Below are 13,113 nucleotides of genomic sequence, written 5' to 3' on the forward strand. Positions count from 1 at the left end.
CACCCTTAGGACTTCTCTCATCGCTGTTCGAATCAGCAGTTGATGATGACAGATGATAGGGCAATTTAAAGTCAGCGTCCACAGCTTGCTAAATTGATTAAAAGATGGAGAATTTGCGGTGGGGAAGCATTCGTGTCTGTGTGTGCATGTGGGTGTTGGCAATGGAGACAAAACAGATGTTACTAATTAGTTGCTCATCTATCATAGCTTTAATGTTTTAGCAAAGAGTGACTGTAGAATCAAACCCTATCATGGAAAAGATGTGCTAGTAAAGATCAAAACTGGGACCTAGTTGTGGCCGTCTTTGTTTCCTTGCTGCATGTCACAGGCATAAGAGTTTTGAGAGAGCCTGATGTGTGATGTCTGATCCCGTGGCTCCTGCTTTCAATACTGACCGTGTGGGCGCAGTCGGCTGCTAATCAATTAAAAGAAGAAAATACAGGTAGATGATAAAAAAGAGTAAGATCGCCGCCATATGCTAGTACACTTGCCGCTGGACCAAGCAGGGGTGCACAGTGTAGGAACGCTTGACCCACCAGCCCCCCAGTATAAGTACCATCCGGACATCCAGCTCCAGAGCTCATCATCATCCAACGCACCACCACGCATTAGCTTGTGTGTGAGCTCGGAGAGCAGCTAAGCCTTATCTCCGTCTACCAGAGCTTGCAGAGGAGGAGAGCAGAAATGCACGGCGGGGGAGTGGTACTGCCGGTGAACGGCGGCGGCGGGCCGGGCCCCGGCGACGGCTACAGCAGCGAGATCACCTTCACGGTGGTGATGAGCTGCCTCATGGCGGCCTCCGGCGGGCTCATCTTCGGATACGACATCAGCATCACAGGTCAGTGCTGCTGCTGCTGCTGCTGCTTTGCGGTCTGCTGAATCCACTGCTGTGTACTCTTCTTGGGCTCCGGCGACACGCACAAACTCGAAAAATAGCTAGGAACCTCTCTATCTACCTCTTTCCTTCTCCACGCGTTGCATCTATCTCCCTGTTTTTTTAAAAAAAGAAACAAATCCTGCTGTGAGTTTGGCCCATAATCCATGTGAGCTGTTTTCCACGTGTCGATTCAAGACGAGAGTCGGAGTCAGAGTTTGTGCAAGCAGCTGCTGAAAAACATTTACCCAAGCCATAACAAGAACATATGAAAAATTAGATATCCATTTCGCAGAGGCAAATAAACTCCAACTCCCCTATCAGCTGCCATTCTCTAGAGGCCGGTTTAAACCTTTATCTAAAACAAATCAGCTGTCCCTCTCGTTTGATTAAACGAGTCATTATCTACCTGACATCAACTTCTCTGCTCTGAATCCCTGATTTCCTGCACTGCCATGTAGCTACTTTCTCCTCCGGTTCGTCCTCATGTACTTGCTGTCCTGCTCCGCTGTAAGGCTACTATACGTCTCTGTTGCTTTGCAACGAAGTCAGAGGTGTGAACCAATCCTCTGCAGGGACAGCAGGGGGCCTCGCATCGCATGTGGTCAGGCCTCAAGAATCAAGATGTACTCGAGATGGCTGCGTCGTCCCTGGCCTTGCCCATGTGTGAGTGGGGACGACTCCCAAGTCCCAAACAAGTTAACCCAAGCATGCATGCAACCCAGAGTGAGAGGCGCCATGCCTCATCTCCTAGCGAAGTTTAATTCCGCTTGCTCTGCAAGAGAGGCTCGGTGCATGTCACCTGCAAACAAACACCTATCAGATTCAACGCTACAGGAGCACAGATCACGCTCGCGCTGCGAGGAAATTAGGAGCGCGCGCGCGCAGAAAGATAAGGGACAAGGGGCCCACGCGGAGTATTCGACTGTCACCATCTCGCGCCTAAACAAATCTTCTTCTTCTTCCCAGAGGTCACGGTCGCTCGTACCGGTCATCTCAAGTTGTTGAAATAAAACTCTGTTTCTGTTGATTGATTGATGGAGCGCAGCACGCGTGTGGGGGCGCCTTCTCTAAAAGTCCGTTCTTGATTTGCATGTCCATTTTGTTTCCTAGGAAAAAGATGCGCATGATATGAGAAAAATTGCATTGAGCTCCGATCCTTTTGCGTAAGCGCACTTGATGATGGTTACAGCCGAGCACGAAATCAATGTGGACAGCATCATAGGGACTAGTGTTTCATATTTGGGTGGTTTTTACTCCCGTTCGTCCGAATCTTGGACCGTGGGATCCGGCTCCTACCAATTATACGGTTCAGTTATGAGCTTACTGCTTCTTCCCGATCTCCTCTCTGAGATCAATGTGATGCTATGAATATGATTGGTGAAATATAATCACAGCGATCACTGATCAATACGAACTACTCCTTTACGATCCATTATTTGATGATCATCAAGTGATTGTGATTCATTTTGTTTGGGAAAATGGTGAAAAAATTTCAGGTGGCCTGACGCAGATGCAGTCGTTCCTCGAGGCCTTCTTCCCGGACATCATCGAGAAGATGAACAACGCGACGCAGGACGAGTACTGCATCTTCAACAGCCAGCTGCTCACCACCTTCGTATCCTCGCTCTACCTCGCCGGCATGCTGGCCTGCCTGGTCGCCGGCCACATCACCAAGAGGATTGGGCGGAGGAACTCCATGCTCATCGGCGCCTCGCTCTTCTTCGTGGGCGCCGTCCTCAACTGCGCCGCCGTCAACATTGCCATGCTCGTCGTCGGCCGCGTCCTCCTCGGCTTCGCCGTCGGCTTCACCAACCAGTCCGCGCCGGTGTACCTGGCGGAGATCGCGCCGGCGAGGTGGCGCGGGGCCTTCACCAGCATCTTCCACTTCTTCCTCAACATCGGCATCTTCGTGGCCGACCTCGTCAACTACCGCGCCAACACCATCCCCGTCTGGGGCTGGCGCCTGTCCCTCGGCGTCGGCATCATCCCGGCCACCGTCATCCTGCTCGGCGCGGCCTTCATCCCGGACTCGCCCAACAGCCTCGTGCTCCGCGGGAAGGTGGAGGCCGCCCGCGCCTCGCTGCGGCGCATCCGCGGCAGGTCCGCCGACGTGGACGTGGAGCTCAAGGACATCATGCAGGCCGCGGAGGAGGACCGGCGGTACGAGGAAGGCGCGTTCCGGCGCATCGTGCGGCGCGAGTACCGCCCCCACCTGGTGATGGCCATCGCCATCCCGGTGTTCTTCGAGCTCACGGGCATGATCGTGGTGACCCTCTTCACGCCGCTCCTCTTCTACACCGTCGGGTTCACGAGCCAGAAGGCCATCCTGGGCTCCATCATCACCGACGTCGTCAGCCTGGTGTCCATCGCCATCGCCGCGATGGCCGTGGACCGCGTGGGCCGGCGGTCGCTCTTCATGGTGGGCGGCGGCATCCTGCTGGCGTGCCTGGTGGCCATGACGTGGATCTTCGGCGCGGAGCTGGGCACCAACGGCGGGAAGGCGATGCCGCGGCCGTACGCGGTGGCGGTGGTGGCGGTGGTGTGCCTGTTCACGGCCGGGTTCGGCGTGTCGTGGGGCCCGCTCAAGTGGATCATCCCCAGCGAGATCTACCCGCTGGAGGTGAGGTCGGCGGGGCAGGGGATGAGCGAGGCCATCTCGCTCGCGCTCACCTTCGTGCAGACGCAGTCCTTCCTCAACATGCTCTGCAGCTTCAAGTACGGCACCTTCGCCTACAACGCCGGCTGGGTCGTGCTCATGACGGCCTTCATCTTCTTCTTCCTGCCGGAAACCAAGGGCGTGCCCATCGAGTCCCTCCGCGAGGTCTGGGCGCGCCACTGGTACTGGAAGCGCTTCGTCAAGCCGCTGACCCCCGCGCCGGAGCCGTCGGCGCCCAAGGTGGCGGATGGACCGGCCTGAATTGGGCTTACCCCTTACCCCTTACTGGGTGGGCCGGTCCTTGCGTGAACCGGAAAGCAAGTAGTATTGAAAGTACAAGGCCTTGCCCTTGCTCAAAAGAGCGACAGGGCTCCTGTGCATTTCCGGGCTGAAGATACGGTAGCAGCAGCATGGTGGCTAGTACATTAGAACATCTGAACGTGCGCTCTAGTGTCTAGATTTCAAACGGTAGATACTTCTTCTTTTTTTGGCCCCAATATTACTTGGGAAAAATTGTAACCATGTCGATGAAGTAGATTACATAATGTAACTCAAGGTGCTTATGTTAATATACAACCTCCTATGCGTGTAAGATATCATAAACTTAAGACATACTAATCAATATGTCTAAACATACTTGTGGCTAAACGTATATTATTTGTTCATCTTCTCTGCAAAATCATGCATCAATATGTGCTTTCACTTTTACTCCCTCTATCCCAGAATTCAGCTAGGTTGAGCATTCAAATTTTGTCCTAGAATACAACTATTTCCGAGTTCTAAGTAGGTTGGCAAACTGGTATTGTGTCCAAAATACCCCCTGGCAATAATAGTTGCATTTCAGGACATATTGATGTAATGATGTCGGCTTATTTTGGACTAAACAACAGTTGCAGTCCATCTTAGAATTCAGAATAGTAGTACTTTGAGACAAAATTGAACGCTAAAACTAGCTACATTGTTTTAGCTATATTCTGGACAGAGTGAGTAGTTCAGCGATGCCACCTGCTGATTGAACTACAAGGGCTTCTTTTCTAACTTTCCCTGTAAATTTTCATGCCAAATTTGGTGTATGGCCGTAAACTTCTGTCAAACAATTGATCTATCTAGGGCAAGTTGGTGTGTCCATTTTCCTATATACCCTACACTGCTATACATAGTGGCATGCTGTGGTTGCTTCTCTTCATCTTTATGTATCCACACATAATGTGGCATTTGGTGGCTTCTCTTGTCTCTCCATCAGTTAGCTAATTGGACATTGATGATCGCACGCTACACTTGCTTTTGTCCAAACGAAGTTATCATGCATGCCGCCGCTACCCAGCCAAAAACTGTTCAAACTAGCACTACTGTGCTGTTGAAATTTGCACCAAAATGCACAGCTCTCCGGTCGTCTCCTATCCAGCGCCAGGGACGAGCCACTAGTACTGGTGGTTAAGTTCCGGTTTTGCATAAGAGATACATGCAACAATGGCAACCAAGGAATAGTGATTTTATTTTATTAAAATAAAAATGAACTAGTCACCTGTATATGTTCGTTTGGCCAAATGGATAGGCCTGTTTCTGGACAACTGCGGCGCTCACTTCCCTCTTCGCCCTATAAATGATTAATAACATGCGGTAGGTTAGGCCATAACCGTCTCCATGCATCGCTATCATTTCTCTGCCAAGTCGTACATGCTCTGAAGCACCTGCTCTTCCCTCTCCCTGCTGCAAGAGAGAAGATGACCGGAGGGGGCGCGCTCGCCGTCGGCTCGGAAGGCGGCGGTGGCGGCGCGATAACGTTCACGGTTGTGATGAGCTGCCTCACCGCGGCCTCCGGCGGGCTCCTGCTTGGATACGACATCAGTGTTACAGGTCAGTCCATTGGTGTATATGCTGAAGATGCATGCCGTGATAATCTTTCTAGCTAGTCCTTCCGGCTTCGGTTTGTTATACTGTTATCACATGGTTTATACTAGCTTAGCTTGTTATTCAGCTCGTTCTGTCCTTCGTGGTCTCCTTTCTCTTATCTGAGCTACCACAATGATTCATGAACCGCGACTGCCGCGTTTCAAATGTTAAATCCCGATATAAATGTTTATTTCGATGGTTTCTCGGAGCCAACTCCTACGGAGATCGGCTAAAACAGGGAGAAATTTTAATGGGATACGTGGGAAGATAGAGACCTGATGGTAGATTAGCCTTCTGTCACCCCGAAGAACGAGAACCAAGATTCAAATCCTAACCGATCTATCCCGCACTCTACCAGTGACGTGACCAACTGGGTTACCGCCCAGCTCTCGGATAAGTGGGAAGATGGCAGCTTTAATTTGCCCAACTATTCCTCCGCCTGTTTTGAGTTCAACTTGTTTCTGAGTCTGAATACATGATGCTAGATCGAGTATGGTGTATGGGTGCTGGCGGCTTGCCCTTTCCACTTGTTTATAATTAAGAGTGAACACTGAATTCACGCTTGTTCTTTTTTGCTGGAAATAGAGGAGATATTTTGTTGAACTCTGAATAAGTATTTCAAGGTTTTTTGACGTTTTCTTATCCGCAGTCAACACAACAACGTATAGCTGATGGATGCATTACAGCTAAACACGCGTTTTAAGCAAATATATATGCAGCTTTCAGTATCTCACGTTAAACAACCGCATCTTGACTCATAGCTCATAAGTCGCTCTCCCACAGTGTAATCCATCTCAAGATGATGAAACAGACAGCTAAACATTTTAACTATCGGATCAGGTGAGATTTGAATCTAATATGAAATTCGAATTATACTTAAACAAAAATGAGAAGTTTACAAGCAGCGAAACTGAATTTTTTATATTGTTGCACTGCTAGTTTAGGAAATGAAATCGCAACTGTAAACGACCTAAGCGCTCTGCCTGCTAATATGCAAGCTTTTAACAGTTTGGGTCAAAGTTACACACGTATGTCTGCCTATATGATATGATGAAACAAATGATCATATCACCATTGGTCACGATGAAACTACTTAGTTGTATGAATTTTTTTCTTTTCAAATAGCTCCGGTCAAATTTCAGGATATTTTTTTCTCAGGAGGATTGATGCAGATGGAATCGTTCCTCCAGGCGTTCTTCCCGGAGATCCTCCGGAAGACGAACAATGCGCAGCAGGACGCGTACTGCATCTTTAGAAACCAGGAGCTCACCATGTTCGTCTCCTCGTTATACCTCGCCGCCATTCTCTCCTCCCTGGTCTCCGGCCACTTGACCAGGACGGTGGGCCGGAGGAACTCCATGCTGATCGGCGGCTTCCTGTTCTTGGCCGGCGTCGTCCTCAATTTCACTGCCGTCAACATCAGCATGCTCGTCATCGGCCGCATCCTCCTCGGCCTCGCCGTCGGCTTCACCAGCCTGGTGATCACTGCTCACCAAATAAACGCGCACACTTTGGTCGTAGTAATAGTCACTCGTACGGACACGTGTGCGTTGTAATTAACACAGTGGTGATGTGTTCTGCGTTCCGTGGCTGCAGTCTGCACCGGTGTACCTGGCGGAGATAGCACCGGCACGGTGGCGAGGTGCGTTCACGAGCTGCTTCCACTTCTTCTTCAACCTGGGCATGTTAATGGCGGACCTGGCGAACTACGGCACCAACACCATCCCGAGGTGGGGCTGGCGCCTCTCGCTCGGCGTCGGCCTCGTCCCGGCCGCCGTCATAATCGTCGGCGCGGCGCTCATCCCCGACACGCCCAACAGCCTGGTGCTGCGCGGGAGGCTCGACGAGGCCCGCGCCTCGCTGCGGCGCATCCGCGGGGCGGCGGCCGACACCGAGGCGGAGCTCGAGAGCATCGCCCGCGCCGTGGAGCAGGACCGCAGGCACGCGTCCGGCGCGTTCCGGCGCCTGTTCTGCCGGCGCGAGTACCGCCCCCACCTCGTCATTGCCGTGGCGACGCCGGTGTTCTTCGATCTGACGGGCATGATCGTGGTGTCCATTTTCACGCCGCTCCTCTTCTACACCGTCGGGTTCACGAACCAGAAGGCCATCCTGGGCTCCATCATCACCGACGTGGTCAGCCTCGCGTCCATCGCCGTCGCAGGGCTGGCCGTCGACCGCTACGGTCGCCGCTCCCTCCTCATGCTGGGGAGCGCCGTGCTGATCCTCTCCCAGGTGGCCATGGCGTGGGTCTTCGGCGCGCGGCTGGGGACCGACGGCGGGAAGTCCATGCCCCGCGGGTACGCGGCGGCGGTGGTGGCGCTGGTGTGCGTGTACACGGCCGGGTTCGGCTTGTCGTGGGGCCCGCTGAAGTGGGTGGTCACGACCGAGATCTTCCCGCTCGAGGTGAGGCCGGCAGCGCTAGGCCTGGGCGGCGCCATCTCCGGGGTGCTGGTCTTCGTGCAGTCGCAGTCGTTCCTGGAGATGCTGTGCAGCTTCAAGTACGCCACCTTCTTGTTCTACGCCGGGTGGGTGGTCGTCATGGTGGCGTCCGTTGCGGCGTTCCTGCCGGAGACCCGGGGCGTGCCCATCGAGGCCATGGGCGCCGTGTGGGAGCGGCACTGGTACTGGAACCGCTTCGTCACGCCGGCGCCCGCGTCAGCACCCGCCAAAATTTCAGATGGGCCGGTTTAATTTGGGCTGGGTTTTACACGGTCCACATCGAAATCAAGATACCCTGTTGATCCTTAATAAAAAGGAACAATATCATCCTGCTGCGTCAACTAATGGAGCAGTTTGTTATTTTTTTTGGGAATGGAGCAGTTTGTTATTACAGATTTAAAAGAAAAGGGAATGCGTACAGCGATAACTCTCGAGAATTAAACACCAAGACATTATTAGAGAAGGTTCATGAAAAAATGGAAGAAGAGTCCTGCTAAAATCGATTGTTTGTGGTTGCAACTTCTGCTACGAGTATGCTTCTTCCATGAGTTGTTTGAGGTAGTAAAACAGGCCATTGTTTTCTCATCATTTTCATTTAGATTGGTTGCTAAATTGCTAGATTTGCCAGAATTGTAGCTGAAATTGATTTGACTGGCAATTCAGTATCGACCATGCTATCCAGAACTGCTTCGCTGAGCATCTTACTTCAGGATTGTAGAACAGCAACTAACATAAGGTGGAACCTTCACCAGCAGTTACAATACGCGCGAATCCAACAGAAATAGCACCAAAACGAGAAAACTGTACAGAGCAGGCCGAGAAAAAGAAAGCCAAAACATCATATTTACATCCACCAAACTACCTTCTCAAATAGCCTGTGTTAAAACACACACACTCATGTAGCCATCTTTCTAAGCTTATCTTCAATCATTAGATCATGACCAGATCCACATTGCATAGTATGCAAGGATAGCGTTCTTCAGCCTGCACAGCATCAGCAGGAAGTATTGCATCTGGGCGAAGCAGACGCCAAAGTTCAGAACCATGGTTAAAACCTGTCCAGCCGGGTGAACCTTCCTACCAGGGATGGCCCAGAAGAATGAACCCCACGACCAGCTGAGGCCGCAGGAGACAACACAAGTCAGTGCGAACATGGCCGTCGTGTAACCCGTCGGCATGCGAGTTCCACCGCCTACTCCGATCTGAACCTCCAGGATCAATGGGATTGCCACCTTGCACACGAAATTTCAACAATGAATAATGTCAGTTGTTGTTTTTTGAAAAGCAACAATGTCAGTTGTTTCAAGGCAGAAGAAAGACAATCAGTTAAATTTTCAGTCTTAGTTCGTTTTTCAGTTACCTGGCAAAATACCATCAGAACAGCACCCATGGTGAACGTCACCTCCCTGCCATACTGTTTTGTTGCAAGGGCAGATCCAAGAACGCCACAGGAGTTCACCAAAACCAGCACAATGTTACCAATCACTGCTGGGCTGCTCCTGGAACTTGTGGCTCGGGACAGCATCGGCAAGAACAGAGTGGTAACATTCACTCTGGTTATCCGCAGGAAGAGTTGCAACGCCACCAGCACCATCATGTATGCCAAGTATTGCTCATTCCTCGCCATGATCCTCCAAAATGCACTTGCGTAGTAACCATTCCGTAGGCGCTGCCTGTTAAAGCTGAGCTTCTTTTCTGTTACGTCTACAACCTTCAGACTTGCAGGGTAGCATATAAATTGAAGTGCTAGGCGGACATAGTCTTCCTTGTGCCCGAATAAACTTGACAAGGAGGGCTGTTCATTGCACAACTCATTATTCTCCATGGTAATTGCTGATTCTCCCTGGAGGTTAGGATTATTTCCAAGGATGAATTGCCGGCCATAAAGATGGTTGTGGATCATAGTGCAATCACAGAGCCTGGCCATCAGAACATCAATGCCGACAAAGAATGGCAAAGAGCCACACCAACACGATAGTGATCTTATAGCACGAGAAATCAATGTGCGCTGCATCCAGTTAAGATATGTGTTAATGGCATGAACAAATACAAGTAATTAGACTTATGAGATAGTGTTCAGATGCTGACGACCAAGCTGTAATAGCACACATAGAAACTTAAGACAACAATCTAGTGCATTAAAATAAAAAAATCCAGCGCATTTGGCTACTAACCTGTACAACAGAAGTTTTGCTTAGTAACCACCTTAGAATAAGAGCTCCATAGCTGATGGCAATACTCCGAATTGCGGTACCAGTACTGAAAAAGGTACGGTCTATCAGCAGAACAGGAAGGTGCGACATGTTGCGGGTGATGTGGCCGCCAACCGTAGAATTGTTTGATGATGTACCAAACATATCTACATATTTCCTGTACAGGGAATGCAGCTCCAGCTTTGCTGTAGCAATGTTAGGGAAGAGTGCCATCATAGATGACTGCATCTTTAAAGCACCTGCATGCCGAAGCAAATTGTCAGGTCGCACCGTGGTAGCAACAGAAGTCAGTGTGAACATTGTAAGAATAGAAAATCTTGAGTTGAAAGTTAAAACGTGTTTTGATTTAAAGCTAATGACATGGTTGAACTTAATTCCCTGTTGGAGACTGACTACCTGCCAACCTGCTTCTACTACATAGAGCTTCGAAAATATCTGAGCGAGAAATAAGAGCTACGGTTCTAGATCTGGCGTGATGAACTGGACAAGCAGATGAAGAGATCTCAAAGAAACTCATCAACAGACAACTTAATCGGATCCAGCAGCATAGTAAAGAAAAAGGGCTGTAACTTGGAACAGGACATTGCATGGTTGATGGTACAAATGATGAGTGCAAGGCGTAAACAGATTCTGTTGAATATTCGCTGCATGTTTAGATTCCGTCCAACAACAATCAGTGTCCCGGGCCACTGAGCATGGGCCCTCCCCTGTCCCCACGGTAAGGCTCACGTGACGCTTTCCCAAAAGCTAGAGAGGCCCAGCGCGCGTGTCCCCTTCCTCAGCTGCAGCAGAGCCCGAGCAACACGAGCCACAAGTTGGGACTGGGAGACTCCGAGCACCGTGCTCGCATTTTCCTCTAATATCTTCTGCGAAGATTTTTTTTTTAATTTCAAGAAAAGAAGGAGGCATGCTCCCATGGATTTGGATCATTGACTCATGAGCTTGGCGTTTATGAAAGTGACGGGTGGGTGCAGCCGCGTGCGCATACAGTACATCTAAAGGGCAAGGCGCACTGTTCTATACGGCTTGTCCATCGCCTAGCTAGCGACTCGCATGAGCTCTGCCAGTTCAGTTGCTGTCATGGTAGGAGAAAACGATGCGTCTAAAAGTGAAGCAGAGTCGCTGACAGGCAAGGGGCAATGGGGTCTCAGTAGAGGAAAGCATGGCAACCGCAGAGCTGACATGCAATTTCATCAGAAAGATTAAAAAAGTGAACCGGATTTGCTGAGGGATTAATGTTTTCTTGCAACCCTAGAAACTAGACAGCGTCGCGAAACCTGGATTACTCTGCCGAGAAGCATTTTAGCATGCAAAACACCGAACCGAGGAAGCCAACTCGCGGCTTCGCTCGTGGAGACAGCCCAGAGCCCCAGACCCCCTCACCCCCACACCCCATTCCCTTCTAGACCGTTCGCCGATCGACCGCGACGCGAGCCGCCCGGCCTTTTCCAGCTCGCTTTCGCGGCGTGACGTCACGAGCCCAACCTCTTTTGTCGTCGCGAGAGGAGGATAGGGATCGGGGCTGGAGGAGAGAAGGGAGAATTTCTGACCTGCTTGGGAGTGTTCCGGAGAATCCCGCAAAGCAAAGCGCGACCCACTTGCTCTGTTCCTTTTCCGGCAGCCTCTGCCCGCGGGCCTGACGGGTGGTGATGACTGTTGACGCCGGCGGCGGCGAGCTTTCGAGGGGGACCAGCGGCGGCGCAGGTGGACGAGAGCCGCTATTGAGCGGTGCGGCGGAGTGGAGGTGGACACGGCCACCGAACGTCGAGCGGGCAGACGGAGGTGCTAGCTGCTAGCTCGCCGTGCCTGCAAGAAACTGCTCAGATCCACCTCGGTGCTCGAGACGCGGATGGGGCGGAGGGAGGCGGCGGCACATACCCCCGACCGCTGGCGCTTATCCGGAGCTGGAGAGAATGGGGGGACGATCACGAGGACAGGAAGAGGAGGAGGAAGCGAGGGGGCAGCCGAGAGAGACCGCGAACCTGTGCGCGTTAGTTTTCTCACGCCAGATGGCCCGCCCACCTGGTACTCTTTTCTTTCTTCTAGTGGGGGAGGGAATCCCCGGGTGCTCTGATGTGAGCGGAGTGGCGACGTGGGTGGGGGAGGCCGGGAGGGGAGGGGCGGTTTCGATGGGCGCGCCGCGGGCAGTGAAACGAAACGCTGGCTGGCGTGCGTGCGTGCGTGCGTGGCCGGCCGCAGCCTGCCTGCTGCTGCCGGTGTGGCGCCTACGTGTGGGCTTGCATGTGTGGCAGGCCTTTCCTCGTCAGTGCCCCCGGCCGCGAGCTGCCTGCCCCCGCCCATCCCACGCCCCGGGACCCGCGTCGCGTCGCGTGGCGGGATCTGGGGTTGCTGCTTGCTGGGTTTTTTTTTTTCTTTTTTCTTTTTGAGCCAACTGGTGCTTGCTGGTGCACCATCCCGCCGTCCCCAGCAACCCCAGATCCCCAGCGCCCCGTGACGGCTGCCGGGCCGCCGGAGGTCGGATAGGCCATGGGCCGGAATCTGGCAGTCCTGTTTTTGGAGGCCCGACAAACGAAGTAACCCGGTACGCTACAACTGCACAATTGCTAGGGTCCGTTTCAAAAGGGAAAGAAAAAAACACACAATTGCTCGCGCCCTTAACTAACCCTTTCTTTGACTTCTTCCTTGAATACCCTTTTCACTTCCCTTAAAGAGTAACTAACCTCTTAAAAGCGCATCGCGTAACATTTCAAGTTTCCAACACATCATACGCTTACACCCATACACCACTGTATACAAAGTTACAAGCACATTCGCGTCTCCTACACACATTTAGTATAGCTTATTTTGGCTTCAGCTTTACCCGTTTCACACAAAATCGAGATAATATAGCATGAAGCCATTCTATAAGTCCGTACTAAAATGAAACCTGGCGAAGCCATTTTTTTGGCTTCCCCAGCTTTAGCTTCTCTGGTGAAGCCATTTTGGCATAAGCTATGCTAAATAGGGTCTAGAAATTAACTAGAAAGGCGCACAGCTTTGCCGCGTAGAGCCCGTATTTCGTGTCATCAGATTGT

The 13,113-nt window shown here is 51.6% G+C and overlaps 3 protein-coding genes across 4 annotated transcripts; 2 read left to right on the forward strand and 1 right to left on the reverse strand.

Moving 5' to 3' along the window:
* The first annotated feature begins 530 nt into the window (after positions 1–530).
* Positions 531–4,132, forward strand: LOC112878765 (sugar transport protein MST1-like). The gene is made up of 2 exons (XM_025942982.1): positions 531–838; positions 2,374–4,132. The coding sequence occupies exons 1-2, from the start codon at positions 685–687 to the stop codon at positions 3,792–3,794; spliced, it is 1,575 nt and encodes a 524-aa protein (XP_025798767.1). The 5' UTR covers positions 531–684; the 3' UTR covers positions 3,795–4,132.
* A 1,087-nt stretch (positions 4,133–5,219) lies between these two features.
* On the forward strand, positions 5,220–8,238 carry LOC112878810 (sugar transport protein MST1-like). The gene is made up of 3 exons (XM_025943033.1): positions 5,220–5,390; positions 6,585–6,904; positions 7,023–8,238. Exons 1-3 carry the CDS (start codon positions 5,258–5,260, stop codon positions 8,115–8,117), a joined length of 1,548 nt encoding a protein of 515 aa, XP_025798818.1. The 5' UTR covers positions 5,220–5,257; the 3' UTR covers positions 8,118–8,238.
* Positions 8,239–8,541: 303 nt separating this feature from the next.
* On the reverse strand, positions 8,542–12,167 carry LOC112878812 (sugar transport protein MST1-like). Of its 2 annotated transcripts, XM_025943035.1 has the most exons (5): positions 11,957–12,167; positions 11,629–11,884; positions 10,040–10,317; positions 9,226–9,873; positions 8,542–9,097 (listed from the first exon to the last, which is right to left on the reverse strand). In XM_025943035.1, exons 3-5 carry the CDS (start codon positions 10,304–10,306, stop codon positions 8,801–8,803), a joined length of 1,212 nt encoding a protein of 403 aa, XP_025798820.1. In that variant the 5' UTR covers positions 10,307–10,317; positions 11,629–11,884; positions 11,957–12,167; the 3' UTR covers positions 8,542–8,800. The 2 variants fall into 2 exon arrangements, with proteins under 2 accessions (XP_025798820.1, XP_025798819.1); XM_025943034.1 differs by having other exon boundaries at positions 11,629–12,167.
* Between the last annotated feature and the right edge of the window lie 946 nt (positions 12,168–13,113).

The sequence above is a fragment of the Panicum hallii genome, chromosome 1 (genome assembly GCF_002211085.1).
Source record: "Panicum hallii strain FIL2 chromosome 1, PHallii_v3.1, whole genome shotgun sequence".
NCBI lineage: Eukaryota > Viridiplantae > Streptophyta > Magnoliopsida > Poales > Poaceae > Panicum > Panicum hallii.

What these genes read in the sequence shown, in the direction of transcription:
- LOC112878765 (XM_025942982.1), top strand. Translation starts at nt 685, where the DNA reads ATGCACGGCGGGGGAGTGGTACTGCCGGTGAACGGCGGCGGCGGGCCG. An exon ending in ATACGACATCAGCATCACAG is followed by an intron (nt 839 to 2,373) that starts GTCAGTGCTGCT and finishes AAAAAATTTCAG; the next exon opens with GTGGCCTGACGCAGATGCAG.
- LOC112878810 (XM_025943033.1), top strand. Translation starts at nt 5,258, where the DNA reads ATGACCGGAGGGGGCGCGCTCGCCGTCGGCTCGGAAGGCGGCGGTGGC. An exon ending in ATACGACATCAGTGTTACAG is followed by an intron (nt 5,391 to 6,584) that starts GTCAGTCCATTG and finishes TTTTTTTCTCAG; the next exon opens with GAGGATTGATGCAGATGGAA. An exon ending in CCGTCGGCTTCACCAGCCTG is followed by an intron (nt 6,905 to 7,022) that starts GTGATCACTGCT and finishes CCGTGGCTGCAG; the next exon opens with TCTGCACCGGTGTACCTGGC.
- LOC112878812 (XM_025943035.1), bottom strand. Translation starts at nt 10,306, where the DNA reads ATGCAGTCATCTATGATGGCACTCTTCCCTAACATTGCTACAGCAAAG. An exon ending in GCAAAACTTCTGTTGTACAG is followed by an intron (nt 9,874 to 10,039) that starts GTTAGTAGCCAA and finishes AACTGGATGCAG; the next exon opens with CGCACATTGATTTCTCGTGC. An exon ending in TTCTGATGGTATTTTGCCAG is followed by an intron (nt 9,098 to 9,225) that starts GTAACTGAAAAA and finishes TTCGTGTGCAAG; the next exon opens with GTGGCAATCCCATTGATCCT.